This window comes from Aythya marila (assembly GCF_965140915.1).
Source record: "Aythya marila genome assembly, chromosome: 5".
Lineage (NCBI taxonomy): Eukaryota > Metazoa > Chordata > Aves > Anseriformes > Anatidae > Aythya > Aythya marila.
The window spans coordinates 26891536-26907883 of NC_139046.1; the positions used below are offsets into that span (position 1 = coordinate 26891536).

At 38.3% G+C, this 16348-nt stretch overlaps 1 protein-coding gene across 2 annotated transcripts in view; it reads right to left on the reverse strand.

The window, feature by feature from the left end:
• The window catches only part of SPTLC2 (serine palmitoyltransferase long chain base subunit 2), a 72447-nt gene that overhangs the window by 45307 nt on the left and 10792 nt on the right, over positions 1-16348 (reverse strand). For both annotated transcript variants that reach the window (XM_082762063.1, XM_082762064.1), the window contains exons 3-6: positions 8365-8519; positions 7135-7283; positions 6675-6799; positions 2225-2318 (exon numbers count right to left, since the gene is read on the reverse strand). In XM_082762063.1, the coding sequence (XP_082618189.1) occupies positions 2225-2318; positions 6675-6799; positions 7135-7283; positions 8365-8519 (523 nt within the window). The remainder of the gene's footprint in view (positions 1-2224; positions 2319-6674; positions 6800-7134; positions 7284-8364; positions 8520-16348) is intronic.

The window sequence follows — 16348 nt, forward strand, 5'->3', positions numbered from 1 at the left end:
GGGGGAGGGTGAGAGGAAAAGAGGAAAAAAAGGCATTTAGTTGTTAGGAAGAGAGAAAGCAGTTTATGGAGCAAGAGCGTCCTTGCGGATAGAAATAAGTCAAAGAACAACAAGTTCAAGGATAATCAAAGAAAGATAAGTAGAAGATAGACCAAAGTGCAGAACAAGGAGAACTAGTGTACTTTTACATCACTTCTGTTTAGAAGCTGAAAAGACTACACATGTGGAACAGGAAAATATTAAAAAAACAGAAAGGGAGAAAAAAGGAAGAGCCAGCGTAGGGATGATGACAATGCTCAGCATATCAGAAACTACATGGCAACTAACAGCACCTTCTGTCTAATCTGAAACCTTATTAACTTCAGCTAAAAACACTTCGTATAATCCAAGGAGACCTGACAGAGTGATGTGAGCAAATACATACACCTGAAATCAATCCTGGAAAGGAGGGGGCAGGGGAAGCACTGAGGAAGGAATGGAGATGGGTGTAATCCAACCACAGTAGTTAAAATGTTGAGTAATAGATAGAAACACTAGGACATGAAAAAGAGCACGAGCAATCATGAAAAGATGATTGGTAAACTAGAGCAGGTGTAGCAGCAAGAGCAGCTTATGATCTAGAACTAGAGTAGGAATTAGAAAAATAGTTCAAGTTACTGTTGGAAGATAGATAGTGTTCCGGAAAAGATGAAGTCAACGGTCTCCAACATATCTCTCAAAGAAGAAAGGATGAAAGAAATGATTTAGTGCAGTTATAGAGAACATTAGAATAAAATACTTCTGCTCTAATCTCTCAAAGAAGGGAGGTCTGAGAACCAGGTCTGACCTTAATAAACAGGACAAACTGCAGAATGAGGTAAGAAAAAAATGAAAACAATTTCTAAGAACTGCATGAATGAAGCCAGTAACATCTCAGCGAAATGCAATGAATTAAAGCAGGATAGAATATAAAAAGGGGTAGTACTGAGAACACATGCAGCTTATTGCTTGCATTTGCCTTCTGATTCTGATGTGTAACTCCATTCTCTTTCAAAGATCCACGCCATCTATAAAGTTTCTAAAACATCCCATAGTCTCATCATTACTAGTTTGTATCCCATGCCCACAAACTATCTATTCCTCCATACAATACCAGAGCCTCTAAATCCCTCACAGAATGCATTTGTCACAGGTGTTCTCTAAATTGCTAGAACTGGACACAACATTCAGAAGTATGCTTAAACAAATGCAGAAGCTGAACACAAAGTTTTTATGATCTTGCCCAGCAATTAAGCAATGCTGCGATCAAGGCTAATGATAAACCAAAAAAATAAAGCATTACCAGTACACTCTACGCTTTAAGGAAAACTCTTCAAACAACAGAGAAAAAGAAGAACACAAAAGAAACAAGAAAAATAGTAGAAGATTCACTATCAAGTAGGACAAAGAAAAAAAAAAGAATTACAGAAACCCAAGCTTTCCTATCTCCACCAGAGGTTTCAAAGCAAGTCATCATGATCTCAGAGAACGATAATATTAAAAGAGAAGCTAAAGAATGAAGGTAGTGGCTTTATGGATTAAGGAGAAGCCAGTACTTCTTTCACTAAGAACAGAAAGAACCTTATTTTTAAATCTGAGAATAGAATTATTCTATATCTCTCCTTTGGAGAAGGCTGAAACTAGCAAAATGATGATTTTTAAGTATTCATTTCCAAAATACACAAAACAAGTAATCCAGTTAAATAAATCTATGCTTCACGTCCTGGAACACCCTTTGTAACTACATTGTATGAACACATAGATGTCAAGCTTAACATTTGTATTCTTAACGTTTTATCCTTTGGTGAAAAACTTCCCTGATTCCGCAAATTGTAATTTAGACCACTACAAGACCGCATTACTATACACGTATGACATAGACTGTTAGATGAGTCTGTGCTGAGCTATCAAAGTATCAAGAAGCCATGCTAGAGCAATACTGCCCCTAAACTGCCAAAGAGCAAAATGTTCCTTTTCACATGCAGAGATGTAAGCCAGTACAGCTTCATGATAAAAGTGATACTAGTTGATACATGGGGAATTTTCAATCCACTATGATTAAACAGTATGTAGCAGCAGTCTTCTTAGCTTTCAGGTAACCAGCAATTGATTTCCTGCATGAAATTTGATTTCCAACTACTAGAAGATAAGACAGATCTGATCCATAGCCCCTGCAGAAAGGCAGAGTCCACCGTTTTATACTTACTGTTGTGCTTAAAGATTCGAATAGTTGCTCCTGACAGTCTTGCTCCGAGCACTAGTGATGCATGATTCAGTTCATCACTCAAAATTAGACAGCCCTAAATTAGAAGGAGAAAAAGGAAGATATTAGAAAGGTTATGTTTTGTAGTCAAGCATACACCACTCAGATCTGAACTGCACATAAGTCATTTAAGAACAAAAAAACACAAAAGAAATCCAACATAAACGTAGCTGGTTCAGGCAAGACTGCCAAAGAAACAATTTGCAGCCTTAGTACGGCAAATGAAAATACACTACTGTTATTACTTAAACAATTTCTTAAATTTCATCACCCAGAAAACCTGCAGCTGAGCATTCCTGAATGCTTTATGATGACTATTAGTACTCATCTTCCTACACAGCCAGGTAAAACAGGGAGCATAGCAGCTTGCCACAGTTCACTTGGCAAGACTACAGCGGTGCTAAGAAACAAAATCCAGGGCAATGAGTTCCTAGGTTAATGACTTTATCACTAAGTTGCACTGTTTCTTACATTCAAAGGTAACCACTGCCTAAACCTGTGTTCAGAGTGGTTACAAAAAAACCCACTAATTTTCTTTAATGCCCAGAATTATCAAGTACTTTGTAGACTGAGGTAATGTACAAGAGACAGTAACAGGAAAGCAAAAGTAAAGAGAAATTCCAAAGTTTTCTGAAGCCCTTAAAGATTACATTTATTATTTTTCCAAAAAAGGGAATATATATTCTTGAAAGGATATCTTAATTGGATATGTTTTCAGAGCAGCAACAATTACAAACCAATAGTTGATAAAATGCCTACAGCTACATCTGATCAATGCCTACAAAACAGCTGATCAATGCCTAGAATTACAAAATGTGGCAGCACAGACAACAGAAGTCTTTCCCAGGAATTGCATTAAATCTTAAGTGTTCCAATTGCTGTTACAAGAAAGGTTCACCCTGCATATTTTGGAGACTTTAACATATGCAGCGTGGAAATCTCCAACTACTGTTTGCTCTTTGGCACAGGACAATGGTATGCATACTACAACACAGGGTATTGCTATTAAACACAACTATAACAGCTGAATAAAACAGTACTAGCATCCTTCTTAAATGGTAAGTATTAGGAAAAAAATGATAGATTAAGAAAAGGAGATGAGATTAATATTCTAGAAGAGGCTTCTCCACAAGTACCGATATGAGTGGTTGATAGAGAAAGAAAATACAAGTTGTTGTGTAGCCCTTTTTTGGCCCTCTATAGCAGAAGGACATTCAATTAGACCAAAAATAAATAAAACTGAAGCAGAAGTAAAGAATCTAATAGTTCATGCTTCTCAAGAAAAGGCAAAGTATCAAAGAAATCACTGGTTCCGTACAGCAATAGCTGATGATCATACCTAAAACAGAGGAGTGATGCTACCACAATAAGGCTTTGGCTGCATTTATCAGCCAACTTATGTTTGAGAGAGTAGCTAGGTGACTATGACTAACACTGATTGGGGATTACACTACAGGTATCAAGACAAATATATGCTAGCGAAGATCCTATCACTTGTGTTCTACAAAGCAGAAATGAAAAAATGTGGCTTTTGCTTCAGTTACCACAAAGTGCTATAAAAATGAATTGTGGAATTCAGACCTGAGGACTTAATTTCAAACTGACTATATACGGAAGGTAATTTGGTTGCTTTCTTAACAACCAAAGCAAGATCCTTCAAGCACCGTTGCTTTACCTCTGCTATCTAGCCTCTGTCAGTCCCAAGCTATGATGCAAAGCTCTGTGCTAAAGGCAGTACAGTATGCTATTACTAGCTAGTTACTCTAACAAGATTAATGACATTTACTTCAAATTAGGCAAGTTTTGTAGCCTAGCATTCCCTCACAATTTAATGACTTCTGACTATATAATCCTTAAGTCCCACATTATCTGTTGTCTACACTCAGTGTACTTGGCAGTGACTGTACGAGGCAGCTGACAACTTGGCTGTTTACAGTGAGTGGGTCTCCTGCTGAAGACCACCAGGTGCAGAAAGACCTGGTTTTAGTGATGCTTTACCAGTGCTGAAATACAACTTCCAATGTATACCAATTATACCTCTTTTCAACATCTGCTTAGTAGAAGCTACTGTTGACAGGGCATAGTGAACAAAGCCTGGGTGATGCTGATGAAACTTTTGAGTTCTTTTTGTTGACCAGATTACGGGGGTTGAGTCGAATCCTAGAATTGTCAAGTCATATTTGTTGCTATTAAGAGTGGATTACATAGCAACATAAACCACATATATAAGGATTCTAAAGAGCAAAAACAGAACCCGTGGTCCAGTAACACATACACAAATAACTTTATTGCAATGGCTTGTGTTTTACGCTAATTAGTAAGTTGTAATATAATTGCCCAGATAGGATTCAAATAATAATTAGTTTCAAGTTGTATTAGTGACTGTCAAAGAAACATCTCTTGGCTAAATGATGTTGTCATTACTGATTATATTTGTAATAAGTAATATGTAATAAACCTCCAAGAATTCATGTTCAAAGTAATTTTGTACCTCAAAAATCTATCTAGGGCATACAGAAAGACACAAACAGTCATGAGATGACAGCCCAAGAGTTTAATCAAGCACAGGAGTCCCTCAGCTTTGTTTTGCTGACTAACAAAGCATTGAAAAAACAGGCTATGCACACCCAGCCAATCATGTGCTGGGTGGTGCCAGAACTCATTATTTGATTTATGTGAGTTTTTATTTGCAGACAATGAAGAAATCAAAATTGCAGCAAGGAGCAATGTTGGGCAGCCAAATGAAAAAGCATTTAGTGAATGTTCTAAACCATTAAATGGTTCATTTGATTGGAACTCTTTTCTTCAGAAGAGAACATTTTCTGTTTGGAGTATTCACTTGAGTATAAGGGCATTTCTAAGGTTATGAGGCAAAAACCTACTACTTTAAATAAAGTGCATAAAAACTAAGTAGGCTTATTACTAACAGTGCAGATTGTTGTAACCATCTGAGTATGAAAAGAGCTGGATTATTAAACATGCAAGTTATGTGCATGAAAACAGCTACAATACATACCTTGGTATTTACTGCGCAGATTCTTTTAGTGATTGTAAAAAACAGTTAAAGTTCAAATGTGACAGCTAAAGAGCTGAGTGAGGTCTTAAGGATATTCTGATACACTATTTAAGATGTAGCGGGATCCACATACGCAAAAAGAAGGGTTGACTAACTGTGATAATCGGCAATTTCTCACTTAGAACACAACACACAGGCAGTCAGAGGTATGTTTATGTAGACTTCTAAATCCAAAAGTTCTCACAGAGATTATGTATCATTTTTCTGTCCAAGAGAAATCAGGGAGATGTAGGAAGACAAGAAGCAGCAAAAAACAAGTAAAAGACATAAGGATACATTATTAAAAAACAGCCTTGGGGAGACATTTCACTCCAGAAAAGACTAAATTTGAAACACTCTCAGGCATCACTTTGAAAATAAATAATTTTTATAAAATCAGTGGAAATCTGGTATTTAAAACATAACAGACCAAGAGAAAAAGGGCATTAAGTAGACACTGCTGCTTCAGTTACAGATAACATGAAAAGTAGGAAGACACTAAAGCTAGTCAAAAAGAGAATCATCAGGAGGAAACACTGCTGTGAAGAACAAATGCAGCAAATTCATAATCCCAGAAAGTGATTTCAGAAAAGAAGAATAAGTGGAATAAAGGAAAAAGTAATTCACCACAGAGGAACAAATAGGTTTGTAATGCAAGGCTAGCAGTAAACCATCTTCAAAAAGATATAGTTCCAGTACTTGCATTATTTTGCTCAATATAGCAGCTAAGAGAACATATATTTTGCACCAGAAGATACAAAGAACTCTGTTCCATTTCATTTTCCAATAACTTTAAAACTAGTTTGAGATGCAAGACACTCAGGCTGTATTGTGTACTGTTTTATGGGGCACACAGTAGATATAATCAGTGTTCCAATTTCGCATTATTTCTCTTGAATAGCTTTTCTAGGAGAATTTAGCTCCTTCAACGTAAGGATTTTTCAGATGTCACTTGAACAATAAATCCTGTATGTACCAACATGCAGTTTGGCTCTTCTGTGTGCCTCAAGACAGTCACTTCTGAAGTGTCTGAAGGGCATCAAAATACCTTCAGTCAATCAGCCACCATTTCATATACTAACGAGTAGCCTGAGGAAGCAAGCCATAACATGCTATGCTTTCTCCTAGAAAGAGGAGATCTAAAGTGCTATCATTTCCTAGGATGCTGTTGCCCAAAAGATTTTTGCAAAGGTCAGTGACGTGTACTGTGACCTATAGTTTCCACAGAAAATTTCTGCAAGGGCTTGCACTGAAGAATAAAATAAACAAATAGCTTTTAGAGAACTGGACCATTATGGTCTTCATTAGCCATGCTTTTACTAGTAACTTGAGCCATACCTTGCCAACTAAAGCAGGAATGTTCATAGAGTTGGTTGCAAACCCCATTCCGTATGCCATTGCAGATTCCACACCTAGAAATCTGGCAACTAGCTTTTCCAGCTCCTCGTGTTTGTCCAAGTTTCCTGCACATAAAACAAATTCAGAGTGAGAAGCTTTCACTACTGCTGTATTCTACAAGAAGTATTTTCATCAACCAGTATGTGGTTTTGAATAAAGACTGTACAGGAACACTAAAAAAACTACAAGCGCACACACATCAGAAAAAAAAAAAAAAAGCAAATAAACAGCAGTCCTGTATAAACTAAACCCAGCAAGTCATCTCCACTGAAGTTATGACTTTTTTATTGCTTAGTCTGAAGTTCAAGAGCTGGAACAAGTAAGGCTTAAAAGACTTGAGATCAAATTTAAAGACTTAGAAACATACATTCAGGAAGCATCCTATCTTACTCCAACTTACCCATCTCCTGCCTACTGCTGCACACCCCAGCTCCATACTGGGACAGAACTTTAGCTGCTGCTTGTTGGCAAGTCCCATTGTTCTGTGCAAATCCAAGGTAGTTGTAGGAACCCATATTAATAATGCCCTTTATCACTTTCCCTGTATACCTGTGTTTTAAAAACATCACAAGTTAGGACATACACAATTGTAAAACTAACTACACCAGAAGATTCTTATTCCTGTTTCCTAGAACTAAACATAAAAAAGTCAATAGAACCAACAGCATTTTTTTTCCAGTGTTGACCCTCATTATGAAACTGAAATTATCAGTGAGAAAGATGTTCTCCCTTTCTTGTGGTCTCAAACTAAAAGTGGAAGTTCCCACAACAGTTTACACATTAAGAGGCATTTATGCTATTGTATCTAGCATTGCTTGAGGCTTCTCAGATTTGTTGTTTCTCTGACATGTCCCCTTCATCGTCCCAGAAACATACAACTTTCTTCCCGATTACAAAATATGATCTCTAGATCAATTAACTTGGCAGCCCCTCAAGCAGGATATCCTCTAACTGCAGAAAGGAAACACATCTGGCACTGCTGTGCTAATGCTACGTGACAAGGAGATTAAGGAAGAAGTTTACTGGAAAAGAGTTTTAATTATTTTCCTCCTGAAAGCTAAGGAGAGACACAACTAGTTTCACCGAATACGACGCTGCAAACCTCTTCACACAAACCTTGTGGTATGTCACTTCCAATTCGTAAAAACAAAACAAAACAAAACAAACAGAAAAAACACCCTGTCCTTAAGCTTCTGGTTTTGTTTCCTCAGTCTATTTCAGTTCTGACTCAAATCAATCATGCTAAATTCAGTTTCAGCAGCAACATTTAAATCAAGTATCTGGATGGATTCTAAACCAGCACAAGAAATCACAAGTAGTAATGCAATCCAAAGTATCTATCCACTCCAGGTTCTGGTCATCACACACAAAGACATTAATTTTACTATAGGAGCAGGCCAATGAAATCTTAGCACAGTCAGTTTTATCAATAGGTGTTAATATCAAAAGATTATATAAAAATAATCTTGGTGGCCAGATGTGGTTCAAAACAACCAAATTATTTAATTCAAGCCAGTGGATAACTCAAACATAATTCCCTGTTCCTTTAACCTCACAGCCTTTAACATGCTTGTATAGACTCTCTAGTTAAAAATAACTGTTGGAAGCCTTTTCTTCCATTTTAACTCACGTGAATGTCCAGTTATAGTCATGAGAAACTCTTTCCATCATGTCCACTTTGGCCCCCGGCACACTGCAGATTGGACGGTTCCAGCTGTCTCGAATGCGCATGTAGAGGTTTCTGGTGTAGAAATTTTCAAAGTCTTGGTACAACGGGACAAAGTCCTGAAACACATCAAAAGCACTCAAAGTAAAAGGAAAGAATATATCACAGCAAATCAGAAATAAGAGGAATAAATTATTTTCTGAAACAACAAGCGCAATTTGTAAAATGAAAGGTCAAGAAAACACAGGAGAAAGGTAAGAGCTTTTCACTGAGCTCCTGAAACCAATTCCACCCAAAGCATTTTAAATACAGTATTATTACTTCTGCAAGTACATACCAGCACAAAATTACTTGAAGGTGATACAGCAGCAAAACAAAGACAGCAACTGAAGAGATTCAAGTAGTGGCGCAAAGTCTATCTGCTAAATGCAATTTTCAATTTTTTTCAATCTGAAAATCCCCAAAGATTCCCCAAGGATTCTGCCCCCAAGGTTTCTTCAACAGTAGGTGTTTATTTATATATAACAAATAAAATACTTAGTGAAGAACAGGCATGCTTTTCCTAAGTACTTTTCATCAAACCTTAGCAGCTCATATCATCTAAAAGCCATCAACCACAACTAGGAAAAAAAAAAAAAACAACTTTCATAGCAATAGGTCATGCCTCAAGGTGTAAAGCCTCAAAAATTCTGATGTATTGGTGAGAGAGTGCTGAAAGCAATATAGAAACTGAGCTGGAAGGTCCTCATGATGCAACGAGGTCTTGTTCTCTGAACTTGACTGCGACTTGAAATCCCTTGGCTCTCGTTCCAGCTCTGTTATCAACCTGATGGCCAACTTTGTTGGCTAGTCAAGGAGAGAATCTACCTGGAAATCTGCAAAAACCCACTTTGTGGGATGCACAGCTGTATAATCTTTACAACAGAGTTGTATTCAGCCTTCAGAATTAAGCAGAGCAAGGGAATATGCAATTGTTTTTTTTTTGCACCAGACAGTACACATTGCTTTCCTGAATACACGATGACTTAAAACTGAGGTACTCTGCTATATTTTATTTCATACATAAGGAATGCATTTAAAACAGCAGCATTACTGTTATTAGAGTTCATTCGCAGAGCTTACCACATTTTTTTAGCACAGAATCCGAACTCTTAAGCTACCTTACGGCACCTCTGTTCATCACAGCTTATCATCAAGCAAGTCCAACAGGATTTCTTTGTATGAGCATTTCCTGAGTTCTAGCTTCCCTTCCAACATTTTTCAGGAAAACTAAGTGACTGTCTTGAATGGATAACACACAGAAATGTCAAACTAAATGTGACAAGTGCAAGGACATCTGAGCATTCAAGAACATGTTTTTCTGGCCTACTTAAAACGCTCCAAAGTCCTAAGATTCCATTATTACTTTTCAATTAAAGGGAAGTTTGACATTCAGTGGCGGTAAGAATGCATAATTAATTTCCTACTGTCACAAAAACAAGCCTTTGTAAAAATCTATAAAAGGAAAAAGTAGATTTCATGACAGGGGTAAAAGCCAGCATCACATTTCTTCCTGTTTTTCACAATAGAAATGAAAACATGGAGAGAGGCATTTTATTTTAGGTGACAGGATAGGCAAGATAGAATATCTGTCTGACCAAATGCTAGTACTAGCCTGACATTTATACCACTGAAGCAGAACTGGGAGTATTTATGCCAGTTTTTTAAAATAATATCTCGAACAAATGAGCACTGACAAGCTTTTATGTGCAATGCTCAACTGAAGGAAGAGGACTTTCTTTCCTTTACCTTCCACATTTAATGATTTCACAGCTTTCAGCTTAGAGTAAAAGAACCATCTAGGTCCACCTCTTAGCATCCTCCTACCAGAAGCTGCACAGGAAAGACAGAGAGAGCCCCAAACAACTAACTCCCAAGTAGACACAGCTGCACTCAACTCCCCCTCTGCTTTGCCTGTGCATAATGACATGCCCAAAAGGCACAAAGATGCTCATTTCAATTATGGAAAAACAAACCAAATTTAGCCAGTGGTCTCTCCTCCAGGGAATCACAAGCATATCATTTCTCAAATGAAGGCGTCATTTCTATGAGCTAAGGTACAACAAAGGGCTATTATTTCTTCCATGTTCCTTTACTTTACAATTTGACGTTATTTCACACACGCCACATCTTCTCTGAAGGTCCTCTGTCAAATGAACTTAACAGAAACAAAGTTGTGTTTTTGCAGTAGAGAACTAATTTTCTGTATTCCAAGGTAGTTGTGTAGTCATAATAAGGAGAAATGCTAAGTAGATAAGTGGACAGGAGAAGGCCTCACTGTTCCAAAATAAGATAGAAGCTTGAGAAAAACAGGATGAGCAGTGTGAGAATGGTAAAACAAAGATCACAAGTTCTCAAAACATAAGAAAGGAGAAATTAAAGGGTAGAAAAAAAAGAAAAATTGTACATCTATGGTATAGAGAAGCATCGAGTAGCTTGTGAACCTGTAGTACTCAGCCAATGAGGAAATAGGGGAGGTGATCAGGCATCGGGTAATAGGGAATAAAGGTTATGATTTGTTTCCTAAAATGCACTGCTGATTGACAGGACGCCCGCCATTGCAATCGCAAATAAAATAGCTTCACAGAAGATCCTGTCTGAAGAAAATTATTTGAGATGTTTCTCACAGGGATAGCTAGTCAGCTGAAGGAGTTGTAATCTTACAGAAAGTCATTCATTTTCTGAAGTAGCTACACAGCTCTATCCTTCCTCACCTGCAGCATCTCACTGGCCCAGGCAGAAGGTTAGTTTCAAGCCTGAACCACTAAAAAAACTTGGCCACTTTTACAATGGAGAAAAACACCTCAGTAGTGACAAACACATATACGAGAAGCTACATAGCTACTGTACTCTACCACAGTGTACTGCTGTGCATGACAGTATCTGAGGCAGTTGAGTGAGATCCTGACTCATGACACAGAATCCAAATAGTTACCCACAAGCGTCAAGCTCTGTTACAGCATTTTATAGGGGTGGGGGAAGCAAGGAGCTCAAAAAGAAACTGGCACATAAACTGATCTATACTTGAGGGATTTCAACTTATTACATCTACTTATAATCTACTGAAACACTTTAACCATTTTCAGCTTTTCTCAGAGACCACCCTTGCTTGACAATTCGGCTTTGCAGTAGTTATTCAAGCACACTAACTGTGTGACCCAGGAAATCAACTGAAACTTCAGCCCAGGATCCTGGCTAGGAGTGGAGGCTGGAGGTGAGTCACTGTACTAACTGCAGCAGGTATGCCTGGGCTGATACAGTCCAATCTCACCTCAGATTTCTGATCAGATAAAGTGTGCTTTATTTTGAAAGCCAGGCTGACAAAGCAGGAAGAGTAACAAGCTCAGCTGGTGAGATAAAGATGATCACCCACAACAGGTTGACACCACTGAAAGAGATATAATGCAAGTAGGATCTTACAAGCCAACAGCGTAACTTGAAATTGATTTAACTGTGAAGTAAGAGTTTGCTAAATCCCAGATTATCCTAAGGAAAAAAGTCTCTTAAAACTCAACAGAAATTTGAGGAGTAAGTTATGGGTAAGGGAACTCATGTCTAATACAGGATACTAGCCTTACTTTTTGGGGGTACCAGGGAAGCACTAATTATAGCAATGTGCTTTACTTGAGGCATCAGCTTAATGTCTGCCCCTTTGTATATCCTCCCCTTCACCCCCAGCAATAAACCACTCCCTGTTAGCTCTTTTAAGAGGGTTCCTTGGAATAGGATAAACGGGAAGTGCCATTTTGGCATAAAGCAAAACTGAATTACCTGTTCCCTCAATAATCCTAGCCCCACGCAGCTGAGAACACAAAAAAGGGAGGCAACAGGGACACTGCATCTTTGCAAATCACTGTAGGCTTTCAACTACAGCTAACAAACAGTAATGAACTGTCCGTATGCTTCTTCTACAGCTACTTTTCAGAAACAAGTTTGGACTCTGAGAATCCTCTTTCGGAGCTGGCACACAGGGTCAGACGGTTTGCCTGCTGTTTGTTTTGGTGGGGCATTCCAGAGAGAGAGCAGCAAGGAGAATAGCACAAAGGCCAGCTGAGTTCTGCATGGAAATCAAATATTTTCAAATTTTTCAACTAAGAAAAAAACAATTTGGGAAGGCTCTATGGGATCTATCAATCCATACTGTTTCAAATGTTTGGCATTTGTAACTACAGTGCTTTATTGCAACAGTGTCCTAGCTGCTCTGCTGGAAGCAATCACTGCTCCATTTACATGATCTTTGGAGCTTATTGTTATTTGTTCCATTGAGTTCTCATCCTACTTCCAATTCATCAGTCTTTGTAGCCAAAAAAGGTATCAACCTTAGGTGGAACTGCTTTAGTTGGAGGAAAAACATTCTAGGAGTGAGCCGATTCTTTGAGTAATCTTCCAAGTAGCCATCCACTCAAACAACTGCAAAGGATATACTGTTTCCAGATCAGGGAGCAAAAGGAACATTTTCTTCCATCTGAAGTGATAGGAACCTGGAGCTAAGAAATCCTCAACAGTTCTGTTCCTGTCAGTTGAAGCCTAGAACACATGCCACTTAAAGCAATGCCAGATGCAGAAACCTAAGTCCTAGTGATCTCCCAGAAGCCTGAAAGATACAGCAATTTCAAAAAAAAAAAAAAAAGAAAAAAGAGAGAAACAAGGGAAGAACAAAGTTCTCTCTTGCGGATGCAGCACCTTAGCACAGGTGATTTGTACACCCAAGATTTCATCATATTGTAAATTAATACTACAAATGAAGGTCATAATGAGGGCTTTGTACCATTAGCTTGGGGCATGGCAACATGCAAATGCAGTGATTATGTTGCTTTTATAACCAGGTTCTCTCAGCATTGCACCTAAGCTAACAAATGGCGCTATGAGCACCAGCGAGGCTTATCTGCAGTTCACATAATGCATTCCCTGATAATACAAAAAGAGCTCTGAGTGGAAGTCAAGTCGACACTTCCAACAAACTTCAGACTTCTAAAAGGAAGCAGAAATACTAGTTCTATCTCCTGCTACGTGAGTCAGGAAAACGTGGAGCAACAACTCTGGGTAGCCTTTGTATCCTCAGTGAGCCTACCGTGAGCTGTACAGGTGCTAAGACACCACCGAGCAAAGGACTCCAGCTTACTGCCCCTAAGATACTTGTTTACAGGAATCCCACTGAAGACCCCCAAATCATCCTCATTTAGATATTTGCTCCCATATACAACATATACAATGTAATCGGTAAGGAAACCAGACTGGGATAAATGTAAAAGTGGCTTTCATCCTACCTGTAAAACACTACGAGCACAGCAGGTGAGAAGGTTATGACTAAGCATTAGGTTAAACTGGATATGCATAAACAGACTCCAGGGTAATTGAGAACTGTTAATCTTTCCACTCACCCATGCCTAAAAGAGACTGATAATGTTTCTGACAGGATGTGCCACGTAACAGGGGGTTCCAGGAAAAGCCCAGCTGGATATGTTTTAAATGAAGCCAAAACCCATCAAAGACTAATTCCTGGAAATCCGTACTAGCAAAGCCTGTTCCTTTCTACATTTTTGTGTAGCATTGGTGAGAGATTATTTTTTCTAGAACCACTCATTGCAATGCGCTGCTCTCTAATAAGTAACAAGGAATTTACCCACTGTCAGAGACAGTCCCAAAACAAACCTGTTAGAAAGCCTATTCTTAAAATTAGTCCCATCCGCTTTCATTTTTCAGTTCTGGTAAACATGCTGTCAAGTGACCGTTTAAGGAAGGATTTGCTCTACTGAAACAAAGTACCTTCCAAAATATATAAAAACTTAAGGCTTTTTAAAAAATATTATTTTCAATACCACATTTTTTACCTAGGCTTACTCTATGCTGTCAACTGCAATCACTTCCAGCAATACACCACAGAAGGCTGACAAGCTTCAATTCCATGACTTTCGGGACCAGTTCTTTCAGCCCTGTATGAAATCCACCCTCACACTACGTAATTTAGTTCTACTCACACAAAACATCTTCACACACTGTTCATTCACAGTTACTCTCAATGGCTTTGCTTTGAATTCTTCACCTGCAAAGTAATTTAAGAATTATTTCAGAAAGCTAGAGCTAACTCTTTTGCCTGATACTTCAGAAAAACAATTAGCTAGCTCTTTAAAATTTATGTACAAAAAATGTTGCTTTTCACACAGAGGTTACAAATCTTCCCAAGAGTACTTCAGAGCAACTGCAGGGCTCCTTTAAATTACATGTATTTAAAAAAAAGTGGTTTTTAAAATCATTTTATGCATATTAGTATCTATTTCCTTACTAAAAGATAATTGGGCTGGCAAGCCAGCAGCTTGAGAGATTCAAATATTTGAAAATCACAAGAAACTGTTTCAAAACAAGTCATTGAGCACCCTCCTATACCAAAATAAAACTTGGCTCCCACACTAGATACACTGCAGCAACTTGTTTGCAGGCAAACAAAGCTCAAAGCACCAAAGCCTGAGGTTAAGTGCTGCAGGTTCTGGATCTCACATGATCAATTTGCTGTTTGTCCAATATTGGAAACAGCTGTTCCTACCTAAGCACTAGAAGCATGAGTTAGGGAAGTACACTACATGGGATTTCTTCCACACCTAAACTCTTCTATGCAGCATTTCCTATTTTTCACTCTGCTGCAGTATTCACTGTGCTACTCATGACACGCCACACAGCAAAGAGATCCTTCAGATAAAAAGCGCCTCTCACTAGATCCATCCATGGAGATCCTACAGACAAAACAAAAACAGACACACGCAGCTCGTTCCTGCAAGCCATGATCCACAGACAAAGGGTTTCAATTCATCTGTCCAGGAGGTATGCTTGTTAAACAAAAGCCTTTCAGGAGAGGATGCAATACTAAAATTTCTTTATAAAGGAAAAAAGACTTATTTTTTTTTTAGAACTAGGATAATCAGTTGCTAACAAACTGTGCCTTTATCACCTGTGACAGTCTTTATGGAGAGCCTCACATCAGTAATATATCCCCAAATTGCAACTGCTGCCCAAGATCTCCTCCTCATGACTGCTCCCACAGAAAAGGGTTACTGTAAGCAGTCTTGCACCTTGCACATTTGTAAGACAACAAGCATTTAACCAAAATACAATAACTATCATATAGACTAACTGATCTAATTTACACCAACACTCCCAGCTACTCCTTTCAAGCCCTCAGGTACCATGAGTATGAGCCAACATTTCAACTTTTATTCTGATATCCAGCCTTGGTATATTTCTGCAGCTGTTTACTCCTTTCTGTTTCTATTTCTAGTTTACACACAGAAAAACACAGTGTCTCAGGTGATATAAAACAAAGTAGCTGAAACAAATTTAAAGAACACATCAAGTTACAGAGCTTTAGCTAGCAATCCTTACTCAGATACTGTAACTGCTATAACAGATCAAGATTTTACTTCCTGATTCCATAAGTTAATTTTGGAAATAGTGTAAGTTTAACTTCCTGTACTTTTAATGAGTATGTAGTATCTATTCTTCATTACATTCCTATAAGGATGTTTCTGTTTTGGAATTAAGAGCCTTGCTATGAGTCAGCTGAATTCCACCTCATGGTAGTTACACAAAGAAGCTGCTGTGGAACAATTTTAGGCATCGGTTGCTTCACTGTATCTTAGCTGATCTACCATAATATAATGTCAACTTGACCCCTGTGCTGCCTCCAAAAGGAGGCTTGTCTTTTTTCCTCCACCCTCCTATCCATAGTTATCTGTTTGCATTCCTGACCTCCCTCCCCCCACACTTATTTTCTGACAGCCAACTGCTCGTGTGGCCACCCAGAGAACCAGAAACCAGCAAGTGAAAGTCAGACTGCCTTAAAGTTTGTAAGCCAGATCAGTTCCCCAAAGTGGCTGAGAAAACCAGAACCACAATAAGCAAGAGTAAGCCTATCCAC